General features: G+C 52.3%; 2 protein-coding genes across 2 annotated transcripts, besides 4 other annotated features; one reads left to right on the forward strand and one right to left on the reverse strand.

Annotated features, from left to right (window-relative positions):
• EKO05_0001666 (Anthranilate phosphoribosyltransferase) lies at positions 1 to 1,336 on the reverse strand (the record flags this gene model as incomplete). Its single annotated transcript, XM_038937254.1, has 2 exons — positions 1 to 903; positions 1,004 to 1,336. The coding sequence occupies 2 exons, from the start codon at positions 1,334 to 1,336 to the stop codon at positions 1 to 3; spliced, it is 1,236 nt and encodes a 411-aa protein (XP_038802421.1).
• A 443-nt stretch (positions 1,337 to 1,779) lies between these two features.
• Positions 1,780 to 4,483, forward strand: EKO05_0001667 (RNA-binding ribosome biosynthesis protein mak21; the record flags this gene model as incomplete). Its single annotated transcript, XM_038937610.1, has 2 exons — positions 1,780 to 1,911; positions 1,964 to 4,483. The coding sequence occupies 2 exons, from the start codon at positions 1,780 to 1,782 to the stop codon at positions 4,481 to 4,483; spliced, it is 2,652 nt and encodes an 883-aa protein (XP_038802422.1).
• Positions 4,111 to 4,150: a tandem repeat.
• Positions 4,262 to 4,380: a tandem repeat.
• Positions 4,392 to 4,414: a tandem repeat.
• A 456-nt stretch (positions 4,484 to 4,939) lies between the features above and the next one.
• Positions 4,940 to 4,962: a tandem repeat.
• The last annotated feature ends 3,950 nt before the right edge of the window (positions 4,963 to 8,912 follow it).

The following is an 8,912-nucleotide window of genomic DNA, read 5'->3' on the forward strand; positions in this document are numbered from 1 at the left end:
CTAAGCCACTTTGTTAGTGACTTCGACGAAGTTTTGCCACTGTTTGTATGCTTCGCCGCTCGATATAGCCCACTTTGCTCTTCTCACACCTTCTTTCCAGCGTCCACCGCCGGGTCCAACCTCTTTGATGACATTGCCATCATCGCCTTCGCCCATGTCGCTCGTGTCTGCGTCGCAGATACCACTGATTACGAACAAAGCAGCAGTGTTGATGTACACGAAATGCAAGATCGGGTCGTCGGGTGAGACTTCGCCAGTCAAGATCTTCATCAGGATCTCGGCATTCTTCTCTGGTGACTGGCCCGGCGACACTTCGCTCAGCGGGTGTGTTGGCAGCCCAAAGTCTTCCGGAGAGAGCTTGAAGAAGTTGATGTCAACCTCGCCTGAAGAGTTCTCAATCAGGCGCCAACAGTGCGTCGGTCCTGCACATGAGAGCTCATCCAATTCCTCATCACCGCACATGACCAAAGCTTTCCTGGCGCCGGATTGGCGAAGCGCTTCAGCAAAGTCAGGGGCAATCTCTTTGCGTGCTACACCAAGGACTCGAGCTTCGATCTGCTCGTGCAGGGGGTTTGCAAGGGGTCCGAGGAGATTGAAGATTGTGCGCCAGCCGAGCTGCTTGCGGATGGAGGCAGCATGTCTTGCACCAGGATGAAATATAGGTGCAAACAGGAAGGCGTAGTTGGTTTCAGAGTAGATTTCGTTGATGGTTCTGGGGGCGACCGCGGTGATTATTGGTGCTTTTGGGGGAGCGCAAGCCAGGAGGTCTGCTGAGCCTGAGCGCGATGTGGATGCTTTGTTACCGTGCTTTGCCACCATAAGTAACGCACTGGCGAGGATAGAAGATGTCGTTGAGATGTTGAAAGTGTTGTGCGAGTCACCTCCCGTGCCAACTATGTCAACCTGGACAGATGGTCAGCTGACAATAATACAGTGATGATGCACTTGATCAACATGTGAGGCAGAGCAAACTCGAGGGTCTCGAAGAGCTGGAAACACATACCAAACCTCCATGGTAGTTGCCCTCCTTTCTTCCACGTTTCTGGAGGACCTGCTCAAGCGCGTGTACGTCGATTTTGGTCGAGAAGTCTCGCATAGCTTTTGAACATTTGGCGAGCACTTCCGCCTGTCTGTCTTCGTCGGTGAAATGGAGACATGTCAACAGAGCACCTATCTGGACCTCTGAAAGACTGTTTGTGAAGATCAAGGAAAGTGCTGCAGCAATCTCGTCCGCGTTGGGTTTTGTCGATGGCGATTCATGCCATAGTCGTTTTAGGAGTGGCGTGATTGAGACCTTGGGATCTTCGTCGTTTGCTGTTGATACTGTGGATGCCATCTTTGCTATTGCCCGGGGTTCCACGTCGTCTCAATCCTCCTTGAAGCTTTACCTAAGCAGATACTGCAGAGCTCCGCGGGGTAGAAGGAGGGGTAGTTTCGCGCTGCAAGATCGGATGGTCGCGAAAGTCAATTGACCTCAGATAATGTTCTACTGTTATTTGAGAGCAGCTGGAGCCCCTTTCAAGCAGTTGAAGAGTTTCGCCGCGTTGACTCACTAATCCGGAGATCCCTATGGGTGTCCGCGATGAACACAGGGCAAGCTAGGCCGTGTCGAGCTAGCGTATCGGACGCGAGGCGAAACGATTCACCGTCGGTCCGTGCGCATCTCAAATTTCGAACTATCGAACCTGTCGCAAACGGCGTGTTCAAGGTCAAGACGCGTCAGAGTACTTTCTCTGATAGACCTTGCAGCAATACACCCCGCGACGCCAGATACCTCAAATGGGGAAGAAGCGGACCCATGCTGAGACTAAGGATGGCTTTACGAAGCCGCCTTCGGGCCAGGACCGGGTGAAGAACGACAAGAAGGATGCGCGCAAGGGTGGAGATGCCGGCAAGAAGCGCTCGGCATTGGTAAGGGCATGTCTGCGATCTCTGAGAGATGATAAGCTGATACACGCGCCAGATATTCAAAGTGCAGCCTGAATGGCACACCGTCGAGCTGCCTCAGCTTCCCACAGTCGAGAACCCTACGATACCCCCCAAATACATTCTTGACGACCTCCACGCCTACGCCGATGAGCTTCTGGAAGTCGAGACGACCGAATATGCCGCCTCCCACATGTCTAAGGATGCGTCGCACAAGTTCATGTCCACCATTATGGCGTCTGGTACCATGGAAGATAAGGTCTCAGCTTTGACACTGTTGGTTCAGGAGTCGCCGCTGCACACGACAAAGGCTTTCGATCAGCTACTGGGACTGTCGCGCAAGAAAAGCAGGAGTGCTGCCATGATGGCCTTGGCCGCGCTAAAGGATTTACTGGGACAGGGTGTTCTCCTACCGCCAGACAGGAAGTTGAAGGCGTTTGCACGACAGCCAGGCCTTCTTAGCGCGCTGCAGGGAAAGAACATGCACTGGAAATATGGCGAGAAGCTGCCTGGCGAGCTGCAGAAGGTGCACCTGATTGCATGGTCGTACGAGGATTGGCTCAAGAAGCAATACTTCGAGATGCTCAAGATCATCGAAGGCTGGACCAACGACGAAGTCGAGTACTCGCGAAATCGCGCAGTGACCTTTGTCTGGGAGCTGCTGAAAGAGAAGCCAGAGCAGGAGGAAAACTTGCTGCGACTGCTCATCAACAAGCTCGGAGATAAAGAGAAAAAGGTGTCATCGCGAGCATCGTACCTGCTTCTCCAGCTGCAGATCACGCACCCGCTGATGAAGAACGTCATCATCAACTCCATCGAATCTGACCTAATCTTCCGGCCGAACCAAAGCGCACATGCCAAGTACTACGCTGTCATTACCCTCAACCAGACCGTGCTTAGTGTGAAGGAGCAGGAAGTTGCCAACAAACTGCTGGAGATATACTTCAGTATTTTCCTTGGTCTTCTCAAGAAACAAAAGGATCATGAAAAGGAAGAAAAGAAGGTCGCAGTGCTGAACAAGCACGGTCACATCCAAGGAGGTGGAAGCGCACCTGGAAAGATGGCGAAGAAGAAGGCCGAGAAGGAAGCTACCATGGCTTTCAAGGTTGCCGACGAGTCGAGAGAAAAGTTGATCTCTGCCATTCTCACAGGTGTCAACCGTGCTTTTCCTTTCGCCAAGACTGACGATGCCAAATTCGAGGACCAGCTCAACACCATCTACCAGGTTACACACTCATCCAACTTCAACACCGGTATCCAGGCCATGACCCTCATTCAGCAAATTTCTGTCACCAAGAACATCTCCACCGACCGATTCTACCGCACACTATACGAGTCTCTTCTCGACCCTCGTCTCATCACGACATCTAAGCACATCATGTATCTCAATCTCCTTTACCGGTCACTCAAAGCGGATACCAGCATCAAACGCGTCAAAGCATTCGTCAAGCGCTTACTTCAGGTTATTCACATGCACGAACCTCCTTTCATCTGCGGTGTGTTGTACCTTGTTAATGAGCTTATGACGACCTTCCCCAGTATCAAGGCTATGTTGTCAACACCAGAAGATCATGTTGACGATGGTGAGGATGAGCATTTCGAGGATGTCCCAGAAGATGGCGAGAACAAGGTGGAGGAGAAGAAGCCTGCTAAGCCTGCATACGACGCCCGAAAACGCGACCCTGAGCACGCACAAGCAGACCTGTCTTGTTTGTGGGAGTTGCTACCGCTTCAGGCACACTACCATCCATCAGTACATGTCTTAGCCTCGAAGATTGTTCATCAGGAACTCATCAAGGAGAAGCCCGACCCAACTATCTACACTCTCATGAACTTCCTCGACAAGTTCTCCTTCCGCAATGCAAAGACCAAGGCGCAAGGCGTGCACGGTTCCTCCATCATGCAGCCTATGTCTGGTACTTCCAAGGCCACCGACTACCTTATTACAGCCCGCGACGGCGACCGCACCCACGATCCACTCAACTCAGAGTCTTTCTGGCGCAAGAAGGTCGACGACGTGCGTGACGACGAAGTTTTCTTCCACACGTATTTCGAAAAGGCCGGCAAAGCCAAACAGGCCGACAAGAAGGCGAAGAAGAAGAGCAAGAAGGACGCAGACGACAGCGACGACGAAAGTGGCGAGGACGAGATCTGGAAGGCGCTTGTCAAATCGCGACCAGATGTCGAGGGCGACGGCGGCGACGACGACTTCAGCGACATCGACATGGACGACATGATGAGCGACTCCGACGCAGAAGGAGGAGTTACTATGGACGCTGGCGTCGAGCTCAACCTTGGCAGCGATGACGAGGATGATGCAGCTCCTGCGCCTGCTGACGATGACGACGACGACTTCGAGAACTTTGACCTCGACGACGAAGACGGGTTCATGGACGATGAAGACGACGTGCCCGTTGATCTCGACGTTGGCGACGACGCAGATGGCGACGACGATGGCAAAGATGGAAGGAAGAAGAAGAAGAGGAAGCTCAAGCAACTCCCCACCTTTGCTTCTGCGGAGGATTACGCAAAGCTTATTGGTGACGATAGCGAGTAGAACGAGCAATGCGTTGAGATGTAATTACTGGCTATGTATAGGACACCTGTGGAGCCAGCCAGAACGGGCGTTAGGCTATGATGACAGGCGCAGCGGGACGTTCGTGGAGTTCATTGCATGCTTCTGGGCGACTTCGTGTAGATATCCTTTGCTCTTGTAATGGCAGCCCTTGAAGACACCCCTCTCAAATTCACAACTCCCCCTCCCAACCCAGTCCCCAAGTGCACCGTGCTCGTGCTCCAGCAGTTGTCGCAACCTGAAAGAGCCGTGAGTGTCTGGTGAAGTGTTTGCGCAAGTGTTCGAGCACTGCTAGCGCTGTTAAGACACATGTATTGTTAGGTTGATAGCGAAGTTATACTCCAACACTAAGCATCATACAGAAGGATCCCGCGCTCCCGAGATATCCAAACCTTACCCGGGCCTGAGAATCGAATAAAATCGAATCCATAGAAACCCCAACAGCAGCAGCAGCAGCAGCAAAAAAAACTCAACCAGTGAAGCTCGTCTCAGAACCACACTCAGTGAAGACCAGCAAGTACGACGAACCGTCTCCCCGCACCGTACTATGCAAACCTCCCGTATAGGAAACCCCCACGGTCGCTACGGAACCATGCACGCTCTATCTACGACCCGCCCTCTTGGTAGACGTAAACGAAGCCTTCATCGAGAGTACTCAGGTCCATTTCGTATCTGCCAAACAAGACTTCGAGGCTCTCATGCAGCGTGTGAAGGTTGGAAGCGGACTTGTCCACATGTGCGTAGTTGGGAAGTCACAATTGAGCGAATGTGTCTTACGCAGGATGTGCAGTTGAGCATTGAGGGACTGATAGTGGACGTGGGGTGGTACGGTGTAGCTTTGAGGTGGTTTGTTTGTTATCGAATGGCAGTTGTAGTGCATGGGATGAATTGTCGAAGAAGGGGCAGGGTTGGAACTATGTCGATATGTATGGACTACGAGTGTAGGTTTAGCCGTTGAGCATGATCTGGGGGAATGGGGGGTGTGCAAGTTACTACTTGATACTATTTCATCTGCGTGGTTACGCTGCAGTATGTGTTCACAAGGAGCTGGATGGACTGATGAGTTTAAAGCCGCCTAGAAATGATGTTAGTTTCGCTGGTCAAAGACCTGGATTTCTTCTGCAGCATCCGTCCAGTGCATCTGATGAAGGAACTCAACGCATCGAAGACGCTATCACTGCCATGTAGCAGATCGAGATCGCATCTCGACACTTTTCGCGAAAAACACACCACGCCCACTGACCTCTCCTGCTGATCTACCAGACAAGTACAGTATCCGAGCCGAACAAGACAACAAATGCCAGATCCTCCCATCCAACAGCGCGCTGGCAGATTCAGGGGCGTGTCAGACTCGCCAACCACCAACCCAACCTCGTTTACAGCTCAGTGCGCGCGCGTGGCCCCCGCGTAAGCAGGCCCCCCGCGGGCTTCTATTGGGGTAGCAGGCACAGGTAGTGTGAGTGGGTCACGCAGATGAAGTTCTGAGTGTTGAAACTATTATCCCTCTACACAGGGCAGGTAGTCAGGGACAACCGGCAACCAAGACTGGCTTTATTGGCTTGCGTGGATGGTGAGGGAGCTCCTAAGTACTCGGTCCGTGCTCCCTGGACGCCGTAACATCTCAGTACCTACACTACTTGTGCCTGGTACCCGGTAGTCCATTCAGGTGGTCGTGTGGCTAGAGGGTAGTACGTGTGTCGGCAAGGAACTGATCCAGAGATAGAGTGTCCGGTACTGGGACTGCATATATACACTAGTCGACTGCATATATATGCTAGTCGACTGCTGTAGACCCGGGTGGACGTGGAGAGAGAGATCCAATTGGTCAGGGGAACACAGGTCCGGACCAGTGCTAGATACCGATGAGGAATGAGCTATTATAGACGCAGTCTAGATGGTGCCATGCTAGGTAGACGCTGTCGATTAAGCGTCACTACCTAGTGTGGTTCACCGGCAGTTCTCCCAAGAAGCGTTGATGCACAATGGTAAACGGGTTGCAAGCGAGCTGCGTACGCGAATGAACTGTTCACCCTGCATGCTGCTACGAATATAGTAGAATTTTGGACCGACGGCACCTCGACTCGGTGTCAAGATGCGTAATCTAGGAATCCCTGTTTGTTGATTTTGTTTGGCTACTAATGACTGATCGAAGTTTGAGCTATGTAGGCTGTGCAAAAAAGCCGACAGTGGTCGGTAGAGGCGAACCAAACTTCTCTGCAAAGTCGCTACTCCGGGGCGTGCGGAAGCTGTCCCAGACAGGGTGTGGCTTGGAAGTCAACATACTAGTGTGTGGGTGTTGTAGTAGTTCCGAAGGCAGGAGTTTAGCCTATTGTCTGTTCGGTCCTTGAACAAGCGTATGCCTAGTGCTTGCACGAGACTGGGAACGTTGTTATGACGTTAGTGCACATTTACATAGAGGGGCACACTACAATGCGCCCTCCAAAGCGCTACGATGCAAGGTGAGACGGCTTGCTGCGACGTCAGACCCTTTCCCAGAGCGCAAATGTCTGAGCAACAAGCTAAGTTATATGGGGTTGTTCGTGCAAGATATTCGCCTTCTTAGTGTGGATGACTGTCCGCGATAAGGCCCTGGATAACAATCTCTAGAATGTGGCAGTTACGTAGGGGAGCCACAAAGTCGTTGGGAAAACACATGGCGTAAACTCCGTGAGAGCGCTTGGGAAGTAGATCTTGAAGATCGCCATTTGATCTCCAAGACTGATTAGTGCAGACAGGCATTAGTTGCTTATCGGAAGCTGTACCGAAAGGATTTTTGAAGACCCCAGGCTGTCCTTTCCAATCGCAACCGGCGATGCCAGTTAGGATCCACGTGGGTTTCAAGAATGGAACGGGGCACGGAAGGTGCAGCGGGTGTCTTGATATGTAGACGTGGACAGGCAGTAAACGGTGAGTTTCCTGATTAACGGCTTGGAAGGCATTGCCAAAAGTTACCTATGGCTAGGGAGACGCTGGATAGAGCCTAGCGCGGAGCTGGAGCTACCAACTCCTTGAAGTTGCCCTCCATTGCGGCGAGGCGCGTTGCTGTCTTTCAGAAGTCGAAGCTGAGTCGTGGTGATGCAGAGAATGGCTAACGGGGTCTGGGCCCTTGTGAGCGAACCTCAGAACAATTTCGGTTGCTGGTCGCGGGGCAGTGGTCCTCATGATGACGTGTGGATTTTGCAGGACCCGTTTTCTGGAAAAGTGTGGAGGCTTACCTATGTGTAGATTGTTGCATCTGCCGATGCAGACCTGCCTTGATACCTAGCACACACAAGTAAAAATTCGAAGGTTTTCCGAGAATCTTCTGGCTTCGACGCTTTCATTGGCAGAAACAGAAAAAAGAAGGGACCGTACTACATGGGGCAGAACTGGGCTAACGTTGGGCGTGCGAAAAGATTTGATTGGTCAGGCCGAGATCCCTGGCAGCAATCAGTCACCAAACCGGCTGACAGCAACGTTGGAACGGTTGACGGCAACCGAGAGACCAAGGATCTTCGCCGAACAAGGATGCCGAAAGATTCAAATTCCTCGTGACAACCGACCCTGCATGCAAATGGTCTTTGAAGGCTGTGGGCCTTGTCGGCAAACCATACGCGTAACGCACTCACGAGGCATGATTTCATATTTGCAGTGCGGATGGCTTAAAACCTCGGCATCAGGTGGAGCGAGTAATGCACTCGCGTTGCAGCGTTTTCGAAAAAGGCTGCAATCGCGAAACTAGAGTTTGACCTGGAGATCGACTGTGAACGCTTGATCGAGCATTCGGTTGTTGAACGCTGGGAGATCAGAACGTCGGCTGCAGTCCAACCGTCTTCAACTGCTATACCGAAAGGCTAAAACAGCTGTTTTGCATAGGTGGGCGTTGCCAAGCGCCTAGGCAGCATCAAGTTTCCAGGCGGAGTTCAGGCCGCAGAGCCTGAGTGGCTGGAAGGCGGACAAAGGAGCTTGTGGCTAAGGCATGCCAAAATAAACTTCAGTGCGAGGGCGCCACGTTGGTTGCTGACACTTAGAGTAAGGTAAATTCACAAACATCGCCCAGCGCTGCAGGGTAAAACCGCATCGCGGAGGTGGAAGCTGCACCGGTAGCTGTGCCAGTCGAATAAGGCGCATGTCCTCCCTCTGATGAACTAGGCTTGCAAAGGGCTCTGTCGATAGACTGTTCCATTTCACGCTATGCCCATGACAGGCCGTGAGAATTGATAGCATGACATAGATCCATAAAGGTAGAATTGAAAACGTTCTCCAGCACCGCATCCAAGCAAGAGCGGCTGGTTGTGGGTGAAAGAATTTGACTACCTATGCACGCGTCCATGGGTTTTGGAGTGGGCCACGGCGAAGGCAGCCTTGCGACTGCATGCGTTTCGATGCAGGGCGTGGGCAATCGATGGGAGCTTCAAGGGCTCGCAGAGCC

This window comes from Ascochyta rabiei, chromosome 2, assembly GCF_004011695.2.
Source record: "Ascochyta rabiei chromosome 2, complete sequence".
NCBI classification, from domain to species: domain Eukaryota; kingdom Fungi; phylum Ascomycota; class Dothideomycetes; order Pleosporales; family Didymellaceae; genus Ascochyta; species Ascochyta rabiei.